The 15,459-nt window shown below is 42.6% G+C and overlaps 2 protein-coding genes and 1 long non-coding RNA gene across 3 annotated transcripts in view; 2 read left to right on the plus strand and 1 right to left on the minus strand.

Annotated features, from left to right (window-relative positions):
- zgc:101569 (uncharacterized protein LOC449822 homolog) overlaps positions 1 to 2,177 on the plus strand; it is a 52,175-nt gene extending 49,998 nt beyond the window's left edge. The window contains exon 8 of the mRNA XM_031755528.2: positions 2,073 to 2,177. The gene's annotated coding sequence lies outside the window, so the exon portion shown is untranslated. The remainder of the gene's footprint in view (positions 1 to 2,072) is intronic.
- bmp6 (bone morphogenetic protein 6) overlaps positions 1 to 15,459 on the plus strand; it is a 47,931-nt gene that overhangs the window by 25,088 nt on the left and 7,384 nt on the right. Inside the window, exons 3-5 of the mRNA XM_039617730.1 lie at positions 2,073 to 2,265; positions 7,013 to 7,161; positions 7,320 to 7,517. Coding sequence (XP_039473664.1) covers positions 2,073 to 2,265; positions 7,013 to 7,161; positions 7,320 to 7,517 — 540 coding nt within the window. The remainder of the gene's footprint in view (positions 1 to 2,072; positions 2,266 to 7,012; positions 7,162 to 7,319; positions 7,518 to 15,459) is intronic.
- Positions 7,053 to 13,352, minus strand: LOC120442023. The gene is made up of 4 exons (XR_005614469.1): positions 12,964 to 13,352; positions 10,837 to 10,886; positions 7,299 to 7,496; positions 7,053 to 7,189 (listed from the first exon to the last, which is right to left on the minus strand). It is a non-coding gene; the product is annotated as an uncharacterized LOC120442023 (long non-coding RNA).

The raw sequence follows: 15,459 nt of genomic DNA on the forward strand, positions 1-15,459 counted from the left end.
TTAAAGGTCGGTCCGTAAAAATAGTGTCGGACATAAACCGGTCCGTGGTGCAAAAAAGGTTGGGGACCGCTGGTCTATAAGGGGTCTCTGAAGCCAAAACTTGGGAAAAGCCCTGGTTTAAAGGGCAAACATTTGATCAGATTAAATCAAAGTCTTTGGAAAACATGTTTCTATGTTATAATTAATAAAATGAACTTTTATTCAGCACTCCAATAAATATTTATGCCTAAAATGCTGACTTTAAGTAATTTTCCATGTAATTTTATTGAATTTTAAAATGTTTAATTGTTAAATACTTAGTTTATACCAAGCGTATTATCCTTTACCTTACCTTTGATTTTGTATATTTCAGTTACATTTTCCTCATAGAGCTGTTAGTCAGTGTGTGCTGACTTCTGTGTTGCTCCTTTGGTGTCCCCCCTGTTTTGTACAGTCTAAATAACTAAATTTAATTGCACAAAGTATAAGTTCAACTTTGGTACTTTAGCTTTGGTATGATCCAGTTACAAAGACAGTTTTCACAGGATTCTATGCAGTCCTGCTTCCACTGGAATTAAAAGAGTAAGTAGCAGCCAGGTGCTGCGAATCGATGCACTCAAATGCATTAACTGATCATCAAGTGTGAGAACCTCCATAAAAGCTTTTGCAGTTTTTGCAGTTTGCTGGTTTGGAGCGTCACGTTTGTGTTTCTAAACTTCTGATTTGTCTGAACAATGAACAAATCGTTTGTCCTTCCAAAGAGTCTTTCAGGCAGGCAATGACAAAAGTGCACATCCTGAAATTTTGCAGGAATGAAGCTATTTACATCAAACACCCACACACAACTGAATACAGCCATTGCTCAGCAAAAAGCCATAATTACCCTTTTTATCTCCCCCCTCTCATCCTCATTGTCATGTTTATAAATTTTCTGCCTTCAGCTGCACATGAATGTATAAATGAGAGCATAAAGGCTCATTGCAGCCCCCTCCATGTTTACTGTATTCCAACAGCGGATTAGATGTGGTGGCTGTGTTTCTCTGGAGGCGTTTGCTGCACATGTGGGTCGGTTTGGGAGCGAGACCAGTTCAAACTGGAGCGTGAGACTGGCCACGGATCAAGGCGGAAGATGGATCTGAGTTGTGTGAAAACGTGGCCTGTGTTCGATCTCACAGTGGGTGAAAAACTGAGGTGGTAGTGTACGTCTGACTGTGGTACCAAGTTGGTCTGCGCTCAGTCGGTGGGGGTGAAAAGTCTGAACCTCGCTGCACTGAGCTGTAACTGCAGATGATGATAGAGCGTGTGTGTGTGAGCATGCCTGTGGGGTGTACGAGAGTCTATTTAAAGTGTGATGGGGTAAGAATAGCGCATTGATGAGTATAACATCTACTGTTAGTGTTGGCCTGGGTATTTCTATACACAGCCTTCTAATTGTACACAACACGCTCCTCTTTATTCCTGTCCCCGTCTTGCTCCCTGTGTCTGTCGACTCTCCGGGTCCTTCCCTGTGGGAGAGAAACCTCCAGCAGAGACGGAAACGATTCCCCGGAGAGCACATTATCATTATGGTGCATATTGCACTTAAAACATAGGAGGGAGAGCATTTTGTTGGTTTTCGTCATTTCACGCTGTCAGAAGTGGTCGCAGAGTGACTCTAAGTTTGCTGCTTTTGGCCATTTGCTGTGAACTGATGATAACAGGGATTTATTTATAGCAAGTGGAAGCCAAGAAACCTATTAGAGTTTATGTATAAATCACATGTTTGACATACTTTAAAGGCGTGTCTGAAAAGGATATCCGCTCATCATTCACTACTGCGTATTTACACTGAAACCCTGTTTGCGGATCTATAATTTGATCCTATTTGTGGAAAATGGATCATGAGCTTGAATCAAGCTGCTGAAAAGAGAGCATACGGGCCAAAAGAGATGAATAACATTTGATCTGTAGAAGCACAAATCAACCCCCTGTTTTCTGATGAACATTAGCTTCATTTAGCTTTACGTTAATAGCTTTTTTCCTCACCCTGGTTTATATCTCGCCCTGTGTGAGCTATGGTCCTAAAAGCATGCGTATGTGTTTCTAACCCACAGTGGAGTACGACAGGGAGCTTTCACCGCACAGGCGTCACCACAAGGAGTTCAAATTCAACCTCTCGCAGATCCCAGAGGGCGAGGCCATCACTGCCGCCGAGTTTCGCCTCTACAAGGAGTGCGTGAGTCGTGCCTTCCGCAACGACACCTTCCTGCTCAAAGTCTACCAGGTGGTCAAGGAGCACCCTGACAGGTAGCATATAAACTTTTACAGAGTTTCCAACGTCTATGCTGAAGCCTGATTCGCTGTTAGATTTTCTCTTGATTGTCTCATCTGTGTTTGTGCAAAACTATGAGTGTATTTTTGTGCTAACTTGGGAAAAACACAAACAAGTAATACGTTTTGTGGTTTTACGCGTCTCATTAACGTCGCATGGTTTCCAGTAAAACTGACAAAATGTTAGCACATCATGTCCAACTGAATTAGCACTGATCATCTTTTTAGATAAACAATAAATCTCAGAATTGTCTATACCACACTATATGTTAAATATAGGAGTTTTGGTTTTCTTGCATACTCTTTTATTCACATTTCTTAAAATATACTTGAATAAATAATAATCGTTTACTGGTTTTCAGTTGTATGATTTGCACAATCGTTTTTTTATCTGTGCTAAATGTGCACGATCTTGGCTTGAGCACTTAACATCCGTCTCACTTACAGTGAGATCACAGCAGAGCAGATATGTGTAACTTATGTATGGGTTTGATTTGGGGGTCATAAAATTACTCACCCCGCACCTCTCTGGCTGAAGCTGAGAATATTTGATTATTACCAAAGCTCTGGAGCACAAATAGTAGTTGAATTTATGAAAAATACCAAAGATAACACAGTGTGACAGATATAAAATACTGTTTTTGCACAAACAAGGTGATTTCCAAAGAGCCATTAGCTAAAAACCTGGCATATCTCAGCGTGGTGTGCAGTGTGTCCTTAGAAACATTTGTGGAAATTTACAGCAGATGAACAGTATCTGAACCTCATGTCCTAAAGAAACAGGAAAAAAATCCAGAAAAGACATGATACAGAATCTGAAGCCTTATCAGAAATGGTCTGTTGTTAAGAAGCTATTCTTAAAGAAGGGAAACAGAAAGAAAATGGTGTCGTATGCCAAAGTACACAAGAACTGGACTGAAAGTCAGTGACAACATGTCTGATGGAGTGATGAAGCCAAATTATCAGTATGTGAGAAGCCCAGGAGAGAGGTACAAAAGTGAGTGTCTACAACCGTCTGAAAAACAGGGTGGAGGCTGTGTCATGGTTTGGAGCTGCAACTTAGCCAGTGGTGTTGGAGATCTTGTCAAAATTGATGTAATTACGAACACAGAAAAATACCATCAGACTTTAACCCACCACGCAATGCTATTGGAAAGCATCTGACATCTCGGCAGAGAACAGAACAAAAGACAGCCAACAACCAAAGAAGAGTTTGAATGTCCTTTGAGATGCCTGGAGAACTATTCCTGAAGCCTACTTAAAGCAATGATGAGGAAGCTGCCTTGGAGAATTCAGGCTGCTGAAGAATAAAGAAGTTCATACCAAATTCTGACTTTTGAGATCGAATTGTACAAACTCTGTTGTTGTACAAGCTAACTGGATACTGTATTCCCATGTTTGTTTGGATGTTTCAATAACTCGATGCACTGCAAAATATAAAGAAATGAGGTTCAGCTCAAGGCTTTTGCGGAGTACTGTATTGGGACTGAGCTACTAAATTTTCCTCTAATTCACCCTGAGATTAATTTTATGAAACTCCAAGGCGATGAGTGGAATCGGACTTTGGGTTTCAGCAGCTCTTAGCTGTGAAACACGTGTGCGTCGTTGGCCCTGCAGGTAGGTTCCTGGAGGCTCCAAAAGTATTCACGTTCACATTTTCTGGATATCGAGGTGCAAAAACGACGACTTCTTTCCGTCTCCCCGTGTGTTGCACATACTTTTGGCAGCTGCTGTGTTTATAATGTAAAATCAAGCATTACAGAATTAGCACAGCTTCAAAATCCTCACCAGAAAAAGCATCCTAAACATTTACTGTACATTAAGACTGCAGGGCTAGATAAACAGAGTTTCTGAATGACATTTGTGTTTTATCAAGCCCGCCCACCGTCGACCAGCACAAACATGGAGAGAATGTCTGATATCTGTTTTTAGCCTTACGTAGCTCGGTATATTTAGTCACACGCCAAAGGAACTCTCTCCTTAAAAAGCCATTGATGAATGACGAACTGTTACACTTGATTAATTGTTTTGTGTTAAATAAAAACAATTCAGTCTGTCAGAGGATTCACACACAGTAGATGTTGAGAGCTATTTATTTTCTCCTTTGTCCCTATAGCGGCTGGTTTGTGCTCTCACTTTCTCTCCAGTAAAAACATTTTCATTTCTGGAGATATTTTCAGGTTAAAGAGATAAAATATGTCCATTTATATGCCTTTAAGAAAAGGCCTGCTTGTTATCGGATGGAGAAATAAACTGCATTTATAAATACCCGCTAGTAACTGCAGTTTTACATTATTCGATCTCTTCAGTGCAGATATCATCTGAGGTATTGTCACATACATGAGAAAAAACACAAGCAAAGCTTTTATGTCATTACTGTTTTTTTTCTCCGTTTTGGAAAACCGTCCCTTCATAATCAGCGGGAAGCCCGTTAACTTTCTCGTGCTCCTCCTTCCTATAAAACCCGACTCGTGCTCTGACTCCGAGCTGTAATGATAGAGCGCTTAATTAGCCTGACGCCCGGCTGAGGAATGTGACAGATTACAATGCAAAAAAAAAAGAAAAGGTGGCCGGCCTGACTTTGTGTTGAGAAAAGACAAAGACTGTACCAACTCAGGAGAGTTAGTTCTTACAATCTCTGTCTTTTCCTCCAGATGTCTGACTTACATATCGTTTTTACGGTCTTACAAATATGCCATTGCACCAGTTTCAAAGACGAAAGCATGTGAAATAACCAGGCCAGCTGCGAGTCACACTTTCCTACCTTGGATAACAATTTTAACAAGTCACTGACAAGACTCATAAAGGGGATTTATGGCACAAAGAAACACGACTTTGACTCTTGACCTTATTATTCCAGTTCATTTAAAGCAGCCAGTCAATAACACATTCGTACAGTAGACCGTCACCCTGCAGGTGTCTCTCTCATGGACTCCCTGCTGTTCTCTGTCACGCGAGCGTTACACGACAATGAGGCAGAAACACAAGTGCACCTGGGACAAATGTGCGAACTCAGCAGTAGGGTGGAGTACCATATGCGTGTAGGAAAACAGGGTGTAGGTGCTCATACGGAAGCCGTCAGAAACACTCATTAATGAGCAATAAAGAGGGGCTGCTGAAGCATGACTGCAGGGGCATTCTCTGAACACCTGGATGATTGCGAGGCTTTGATGTGTCTCGTGGAGGAGTGTCCGACAGGACCGCCGCAGTGTTATTACTGCTGTAATGGGACGGTGGGAGGACAGTGGCCTCTTATCATTCACACTCTGTCTTTTCCTTACATCTCCTCTGCTGTCACTATTTTTACCCCCCTCCTCTTTTGACACATTTGAAGCCTGATTCGATTCGACTCACTTTTGTTTTTTTTGTAAATGATATTAACATGCATGTAGCCTGATATCATACTTTTAATTCCTTCCTTTTCGTAGTCCCTCAGAGATGTAGACTTTAAGGTCAGATCTACGCTAGAGTAGAATACAGTATCCCAGCATTTTTTGTTAAGTGCCGCTATCCGTCTTCCTGTCATTTTGTTATGATACTCTTACCTCGATACAAACCAAGAGCTTCTGCGTCTTTGGTTTCTTAAAGCGGTAGATCTGCCCTTTCTAGTGTTGCATGATCTCAGTGATGCTCTTTGCTGCCCCTGTATTTTATACATAAGGCTGAATGCAGTAAACCAAACGGGTATAAATTGTCATTTCTGTTGAGGACGCTAAAGAGGCAGAGCCACACAGCAGCAAGTTTTACTGAGTCAGAATTTATTAATCATGAATCGAAAAGGCAAAAATTTAAAGCTACATGGACCCAAAATGATCTGCTGCCGGTGAAAAGCAGCACAGTGGACTCCTTAAGCGTAATTCAGACTTCTGCGGGAAATCTCCGTCGTGACTTACGACGTAACTGGAAACTCCCTCTTAACCCCACATTATAACTTTCCACATTCATGCGTCAAACAGATGTGTAGTTACATTTCTTGGGAGGTGGACGTCAAGTTACCTGGAAGCATAGTTCAGGCATTAGGTCAATCATAGCACTTTTGGCAGTACAATATCTAATAGCAGCTTGTATTTAATTGACTTAATGCAGAAGACAAAATTATTAGTGTAATTTATTTCTATTTGAACAATGACAGAATTATTTCAGCAATAGCAGAAATTACCAGGCTCAGTATCATTGCCCCCCTGAAAACTGGTGTTCTTGTTGACTTTTATAAAGGACAAACCTCTGCTGTGCAATGATGTGCTTTAACTTTATAATGGTCAAAGATTGGAAAACCTTATCTTCCGATTTACACACAGTATAAAAACTTCAGCAACAGTGTGAGCTGTCACCTGAGAAAGCATCTTACCACCACAAACAAAAGATGTGAGTTTAGTATTAAGTTATGAAATGTGAAGAACTGGAATGAGAAAAATCATCAAGAGATTCAAAGAGACCCAAACAGTGCAGAACAAGCCTGACAGAGGTAGGAAGGGAAATATTTCAAAGACTCTGGGAAGAAAACTAGTGAGAATTACATCTAAAGAGCCCAGAATAACTGCCAAGACACGAGTGGAGAAAGATTATGCAAACTGGAAGCACGTCCTTTGGTCAGATGAGATGACTACAACCATTTTTAATACCGTTCCAGTACATCCATGTACAAATGCCAGTATTGGCACAAGTATTACTAATGTTTCGTCTAATAAGTTTCTTCTTGTGTTTGTTTGCCATTATGTCACAGAGAGGCAGATCTGTTCCTGCTGGAGTCTCGCGGGTTGTGGGCGGCTGAGGAGGGCTGGCTGGAGTTTGACATCACTGCCACTAGTAACCTGTGGGTGATGAGTCCTGCACACAACCTGGGTCTGCAGATCAGCGTGGAGACCAGCAGCGGTGAGGGATTCAATTGCACGTCTCTTTTCTAATACAAAGCCATAGTTGGAGCAGTTAAAATGCATCACTTTCTCTCAGCAAAGTAAAGGTCAGCAGTCATAGCTGGAAGTTTTTGATCTTCTGTGGTTCGTACTTACTGTGATCTTTTTTTTAAACAGGACAGAGCGTCAGCTCCAAGGAGGCGGGGCTCGTAGGACGTGACGGTGCACTGGATAAGCAGCCTTTCATGGTGGCGTTCTTTAAAGTCAGTGAAGTGCACATCCGCACCGTCCGCTCCGCTAGTGGGAGACGGCGCCAGCCGCACCGCAATCGATCCGCACAACCGCCAGATGGATCTAGAGGGCCGGGCCCAGCAGGTCAGTCTACAGGAACGCTGAACCTTAACTGACCTCATTACGCAGTGCAGTCGTGAATGCAATCAGACTCAAAAGTAACATAATAGCAAAAATGATCTACATCCACTGATGTCACTGACGTCCAGCCTGTTGAGAACAGCGGATGGGTAGCATGTGTTTGAAATCTGGTTTTACTATCCCTCTTTGAAATGCTTGATAGATTAGACCCGACATTTGCCGGATCTCTTTAATCAGCGCCGATCAGATGAGAATTGTAGCCCATTTTTTGTTTTCTTTGTATGGTTAAGGTATTACAGTTTTTCCCAAAACATGCCTATTGAGCAGGGAATATAGTTATTTGTTATATTTGTTATACACCGTTTCTGCTCTGAGGAGTGACTTAAATGCACGGTGGCAGGGAGAGAGTGCATGAGGAAGGACCTTGGCCTTAAACATTAAAGAACACAGGCTATGTGAATGATGATAAGATGATTTTAAACTGACACACCTCTGGTGCATCTGTAAACTGTGTAGTAAGTCTTGCTAGAGATTTACAATGTGGCACGATCTCACAGAATTGTGAGCTACTGAATATTCAGTGATTTAAGGCGCAGGCGGTGAATCCATCTTGACAGGTGACCTCATCCTCCGGACCTCCTCATTAGCCCTGCTCGCTTCTCGTCCTACTCAACAGATGATGTAATGTGCAGGTATAATCCTGATGTTATGAGCCTCACAAGCTTTTCAAATTAAATCGACCCATAATCCGCCTGCCTTCCACCTGCTGTGTAATTCGGGAGACAGACCTTTGTAGTGCTTAAAGCTAAGCTGCTCCTGTGAGGCTTCATTGTGTGACTGCTGCAGTATGTAAAGGTAGTCCTCAGTCAGCCTGCTGTTGATACTGGTCTGATCCTCGCCAAGTTAGGCGCACAAACCTTTAGATGTACGTGAATCCAGTGCATCTGCTTTCTGCACTCATTGTTGGACTTTAAATGATGAGCCATAGTAAGCCTAAGCGTGCTTCCAGGGGCTGCGAGTATCTAAGCACACAGTGATGCCAACTAAAGCTAATCAGACCAAAGAGGTTAGAGAATGTGCCACAGTAACCCAAATCTTGGCTATAACTGGCTTATCTTTGGTCCTCTTGTCTGATCACAGCTCTTGTCTGCACTCACATAGAGCTGCAAATCCTCCCATCCTGACGGGCTACTTAGGTAGCGATTTACCTTTGCTTTGCTTTCTTTTGCTCCTTGCTTAATGGCTCTAACATCTGTACGGTATGCAGAAGCATTTCCAGGACAGGTTTGCTCTCATCGCTACTCCCTGCAAAACCCTCTGCTGAGATTTGTTGGCTTGATCTTCTGTTTGTTCAGAGCATCTGCAGCGACTTTCTCAGTAGGTTACGCGGCACTGCTGTTAACACCAGAGGTTGTATGTTAAATTCCTGCGGGGCTTTTTCTCAGTAATTGCATTAGATGAAAGCTTTGGCTGACACGACACAGAACAAAGACTCATCATTTGTTATGCTACGGGACAGTTAGATCTCACCACATGTTCAGTTTTGGCTCCAGACCTGTATTCTCCACCGCCCAGCTGTCACCTTTGGCTCGAGACGTCCGAAGACTTTAAGGCAGGATGTCGTAAAGACAAAGTTATTCTGGGGTGCACAGCGTGGATTTCAAACCCTGCTCCCTTTCAGTATAAAGCTTTTTGTGTCCCCTTCTGCATCGGGAGGATGAAAAACTTTCCACGGAGCGAGTCTGCTGAAAAAAGTGCTCTAACAACGACAATCTGTTAAATATGCGTCCTGGAGGATTGGACTTTACATAACCCAAAACATCAAGACCTCTCCGCCTCGCCACTCGGGACGACTGGGAGTGTAAATATTTAGATCCTACACAGGAAGCAGGGAGGCCCCCCTCGCGACAGCCGTGTGTCGGTGGCCAGCAAGAGGACTGCAGGGATTGGACGGGATGGGAGGATCCGCGAGGAATTCAGGAGGGCATATGGTTTCAATACCGCATCACTCACTTCAGAGACGGGGAGGAGGCCACGATGGATGGGGAGAGCATCCGTCTTGTGGAGCGCTCATGGGGAGAAACAAAATGTGGATGCTGTCCCCCAGTTTCTGTTTGGCCGGGAATTCACCCTCACGGATATTTTTCCAAAGAAGCGGGAGATCTAAGAGCGAGCGGCAGCAACGTGTTTGTTTCGAAAGTGTGCAGTAGCGTCCACATAGAGGCTTTTTAAACTAATTCAGCCCGTGTGGTTTCTAAAAATAGCCTCCCAAAGTGTAGCCCCTGATGTGTGAGGTCAACCTGATTCCACTGCCTCATGTTTTTAATCCCAAAGTAATCCCTGACATCATCAGACCCATTTTTTATTTAATACATTTTTGTCAATTTTCATTTGGTCTTTATGAATTTGGCCTTGCTGCGCCTCGATTCGCCACAAATGACTCTCGTGCCTTGCTCGGTCTGCTAGGGCTATAAAGCAACCTTTAAACCAGGACAACTTTATTTTCCCAGCTCTAATCCCTGTGAGGTTTTGGACCTTGTTATTTTCTCATTTGCACCATTTTAGCGAGCGGGGTTTAAATCGACATCTGATATTAAATATCTTCCAGATGACAAAAGAGGCCAGAATCGGCCAAAAAAATTTCTGCAGCAATAGTTTTGAGATTATGGTGTAATTCTAAGTGTAACAAATCATCTTTGTTTTCCACATTTTGCTCCTGAAAGCACACACACACACACATGAACACACACACACACACACACACACACAGCTTTCAAACCAGCCACTTTTATCCCAATGTTTTTGTTTTTCCCGTTTTTCCTGTTTTTCCTGTTTAGTGGGGTAAATCTTTTTTTTAAAGTTTCGCCTTAGATTCTGAGGCGTGAGGGGAAGACCGGGAATATCTTTTACAACGGCCGTGATATTTCCACCCACTCTGGGTGTGTCTGATGTGTGCACAGTGGAAAACGCTGCTGTGTATGTTGCCAAAAGAACAATACAACACCTTTAAAGGTAATTTGGGGTTTTGTGGGCGAGGAAGGGCTGAGGAGGTAATGGGAGTCGGGCTGGGCCTTGGCTGTGGGGGAAGTTAACAACCATCCGGGGAAGGAATATCACGTCCCGGCACAGCACCGGCGGCCTGTAATTAGGCCTAGCTAGTCATTAGTTGCACAGCTAAAAGACTGACCAAGCTAACAGTATTGCTTAAAGAATTATAATAACACGGCGCTCAGCCAGCTGTGTTTTTTCATCTGTTGCTCTTCTCCTCCCTCCTCCTCCTCGTTCTCCTCACTCCTTCACCACCCGACCTCCTTTTGTTTACCGTTGGCGTAATTAGACATGGCGGAGCTCCCTCGCAGGGTTTAATAACCTCTGTGATGAAAGACAGGAAGAAAGATAAACTTCAGTAGTAGTGGCTGCAGGGAGGGGGAGGAACGTCAGAGGCAACAGTGACATTCTCCTTTCATGTCTTCACAACTTTTGGGACACGCTCCTTCCTCTTCAGGGTGAAGGATTTTATTTTGAACACTGGGACTGAGTTTTCCATCACCACCACCACCACCACTGCCGCCACCTCTATGGGAATTTATGTAATTGCTACTGTAAAACCTGATATTTTTTTTCTCGCTTTGGAATTAAGAAATAGCTGGAGTAAACCATAGGCTGTAGGTGGAGCGGCTTGAAAAGCTTTGGCCCGCTTGGGTTTCTGTGACTCTTTTTATGTCACTGACACGCTGAACCTGAGCTGTGCAGTTATAACATCTGAACTGGCACCATAAGATCCTCGTGTTTTCGGAACAACCGGAGATAAATATAATTTACAGGCTTTTCCTGAGTTTGAGGTTCAAAGAGTGGCGGGAAGGGTTAAAGTGAAGTCATACAGTACATTAAAAGTCTCAGTGTTAAAGAGCCACAGTGCTTATGTTCAGTAAGGAGCAGTGTTTCCCCTGCTATTCAATAGACAGGGTGGGAACCGGCAGTAGGAGCCCCACCCCGATGAATTCAATGTGAATCGGTTTTAGTGCAGAGTTTTACTATCACGCGGTCAAATGGATGTTTGTCTACTCGCAGAGAAACATTTCCAGGTTAAACACTGTTAGGTAAGCTGCCGTAACACAGCGGCGGACCTCTGTGCTACAGTGTCCGTTTGCATTGCCATCTCAGAAGAGGAAATCCTGCTTTTTTTCTCCCTCCCATCAGTGTTATTTTCAAATATTTGGTCCTGAATGTAGTTCAAGAAGAAGGTGAAAGTGGAGTTCATGGTTTGGGTCTTAAAATCCTCTGAAGTCATGTTGAAAGGACAAAGATATTTGCTTTGAATAGCAAGCGATATCAGAGGTGGTTTTTCCGTAATTAACCACCATGTCTTCATCTCCCCCTCACTAAAAATCAGTCATTTATGAATTATGTTTTACTACTGAATGCAAGACATATTCTTATAGTGTACTAATTATTTATTAATGCAATTTACATGATCTCAGTCTTACTTTTTACTCTTGTTTAGCTTGTCTCATTTGTTTTCTTTTTTAGTTTCTTTGTTTTTTTTATCACCGTTGTATATGTGAATTTTTGCAATATCTCAGAGTCCAAGGCCAACTCTATGTGCATGTGGCACTTTTACTGGGTCTATGTTGTTTATTTATTGCATACTGCACTTTTATTCTTATCCTGCTGCTCAGACTCAATAATTTGTCTTGTGGGGTCAATAAGGTTTCTATCCACCTATCTGTCTATCTAGTCCAGGGATTTCACGGCTGTTTTTACTGTGCCACTAGAATTCAAAATATTCATATTACAGCCCTATGTAACTAAAATTTGCTATGTCAGACAGTTGCTGTGGCTTGTGCTATGACATAGTTCTGATTGTAGTTATTATTATGTTTCAAAGATCACGGTTATCATCGAAACGCTTTGCCACCTCCAACTTAATTTGCGAAAAACAGCTGTGACATGTACATGTGCAACGCAGGCTGTAAGTGCACTGCGTCTTAGATTTTAGGTACGTCATTTTGTCAAAGGGCCAAGAGAAGTAACAAACACCAAAATACCTCTTTTCAAAGTTGCAGTCATGGTATTGAGCACACTCATTAGCTTTTCTTGCAGAGATCTTTATATTAGCCTGTTTAGCATAAAAGCTAACCTTACTATTTAGCCTAGCACCACCTTTAGGTAAACAGACTCCACCTTACACATCAAACTTTTAGCCTTTTGAAAGAGCCAGGCTAGCTTTTTCCCCCTGTTTCTAGTGTTCATGCTAAGCTAAGTTAACCAGTGTAGCTTAGCATCTCCATATTATGTGGAGGAAAGCCTCTAAATGATTGTATTTTTACAGTATTTTAGCTAAACCGACTACTTTAATGTCAAACTCTACAGTAGCACTCGCACACACTCTAAGGCTTAATTAATACAGCAAGTATAACACGTTGAGTCAGTTTTTGTCTCTTCTCACCTCTGCTCTCTGTCAAGGAAAGGAAAAAGAAATGAATGGAAGCCTCATGGGAGCCGGAGCTCAGTGGTAGCTGTGTGGCATTAAATTTTTACAGGCAGGAAGGGGAGATGTGGTTTATGGGCACCACAAATCTGGGCCTTTACACTCAATGAAAGCCCGCAGTAAATATCAGCTTTATTCCTCTTAAAGAGCCCCACACACTATAAATGCTTGATGGCTTTGAAGACCGAGGGGGAAAAGGAGTTGTGTGGAGATGTGTGAGAAAGAGGGAAAAAGAAGCATGCTGCTAAATATGATACTCTGAACTGCACAGCAAAGCCACACTTATTTACTTATGATTTACTGAACCTTTGACCTGCCTGTCCGACTGCATAGGATGTTTATCTAGCTAATTAGTGGCACATTAGATTCTAGCAAACAAAAAGTGTATAAACCTCAATCTTTTTACCCCTCAAGGTCATATTTAAAATACAGTCACCTTAGAGAGCAGTGACTAAAATGAGATTATCAAACTTTAGACATCACTTGACTGGTTGATTGAGCGAAGGCCTCTCATGCTGTGTGGAAGGGGCAGTCGGGCTACATTCACCCTCCACCCTGAGCTGTGATTTGACCCAAAGCTGAATGTCACGCATCATAAACTCGACCTGGATGAGGAAGTAGAGGGGTCTCTATGAGAGGTTGTGTAATAACAAGGGTGTGTGTGTACTTAGAAACAATGCGTATTTCACTATTTAAAGTATTGCATATGCTATACTATTTGATTGATTGATTGATAATACTTTATTCATCCCGAGGGAAATGCAGAAATGCCTCAAGTAGTACACAAATATATTCCAGTATGCACCGGTATGTTTCTGTACATTAACCCTGAGACCTCTACCATCCTGCAATACTGCAGGGTAGCAGTTCAGCTCGGAGGTGTGTCGTTTTCTCTTTCTATAAACATCACCTCAGGTTTGTATCAGGTCAGCCAAGTTTCATAGCCAATCAGATTTGTTCTTTCAGTGGTACTCTTCCCTTATCCTTGGCTGTTTCCTGTATATAAACACTGTACACTGTACTGTGACCGATTCTCAGTTAAAAAGGTATTGTCCATGTACAGTTCTAACTAGTTCAGTTTGAGGGCTCTCTGCTCTTGAGGACAGGGAGACAGGATGGACGCGTGCGATCGTGGACACACAGATTCACAAGGAGCCAAACGTGCATGCCTGAATGCTAAGAAAAACACTTGCACATACGCAGAGGTGCACAGAGACACACACGCACATGGAGATGTGCCATTGACTGCACAGACATGTAAACTTATAACTTATTTCCACATTAGCAGACATGCCGCGAGCTGCCCTTCCTACTGAAAAGGAAGGAAGCCTAAACAAGGGAAACACCTGACCGCATCCTGACTGGCCGTTACACATGACCCTTTGACCTCACTATGCCGCTGACTGTCATGGCCAGTCGTACCTTTTGTTTCCGTCTTCTCACAGAATGAACTCGTCTAGTCAGATGAAATATTCATGTTCTGTGTTCAGGGCAAATTTCCAGCCTTGTTTCCAAAAAAGTTGCAAAGCTGTGAAAAGATTGATGAAAACCATTTTATACCTTTGTGCAGTACAAATACTTCTAAGGCTTTGAATCTTGTATGCTAACTTTGATTTTGATGCCAGTAACATGTTTTTAAAAAAAGTTGGAAAGGAGGCACACAGAGACTGGAAAAGTTGTGCAATTCTAAAAAAAAAACTCCACCTGGTGGAACACGTTTCAGGACTGATTAGGCTGATTAGTAACATGATTGGGCTTAAAACGAGCATTCCAGTGAGGCTGATAAATTATGGAGGAAAGATGAGGAGAGATTCACCAGTCTGTGAGAGACTGTGTGGATAAATAGTTGAACAGTTTCCAACATCAAACTGTGGTACATTCAGTCATTAAAAAAGATTCAGAGGAACCACAGAAAACTCTGTCCTAGATCCCACTGGTGGTGCTGTGGTGAACCAGCTTTGACTTTTTATGGGTCCAGGTTCATCTAAGATGAGGAGAATCATAGACACCGTTTCCTCTGAGCTGAAGAGGAGAGGGGAGGCAGATGGTTTGGAGATGCGTCTTGTGCCGGCTCCATTAGCACTGATCTGGAGCAACATATGTTGCCAACCAGACGTGCTGTTACAGAAAGTCTGATGACAAAAGAGTGAGAGCAAACAACAGTTTTCCTTTCATTCCCCAAACATTTACATAGTGTTGATAAGAAGAAGAAAATCACCCCAATAGAGCACTTTGCTCTCACACTGCTGGCTTCTTCATTCATGCTGCCATAGGCCTAGGCTGCTGTGTCTTCCTGTTAAAAGGGAGTTTTTCCTTCCCACTGTCACCAAGTGCTAGATCATAGAGGGCCACCTGATTGTTAGGCTTTATCTCTGTTATTGTAGGTCTTTACCTTACAGCTTCATGCACCTAGAGGTGACTGTTGTTGTGATTTGGCGTTATAAAAATAAAACT

Source organism: Oreochromis aureus, linkage group 9 (genome assembly GCF_013358895.1).
Source record: "Oreochromis aureus strain Israel breed Guangdong linkage group 9, ZZ_aureus, whole genome shotgun sequence".
Lineage (NCBI taxonomy): Eukaryota > Metazoa > Chordata > Actinopteri > Cichliformes > Cichlidae > Oreochromis > Oreochromis aureus.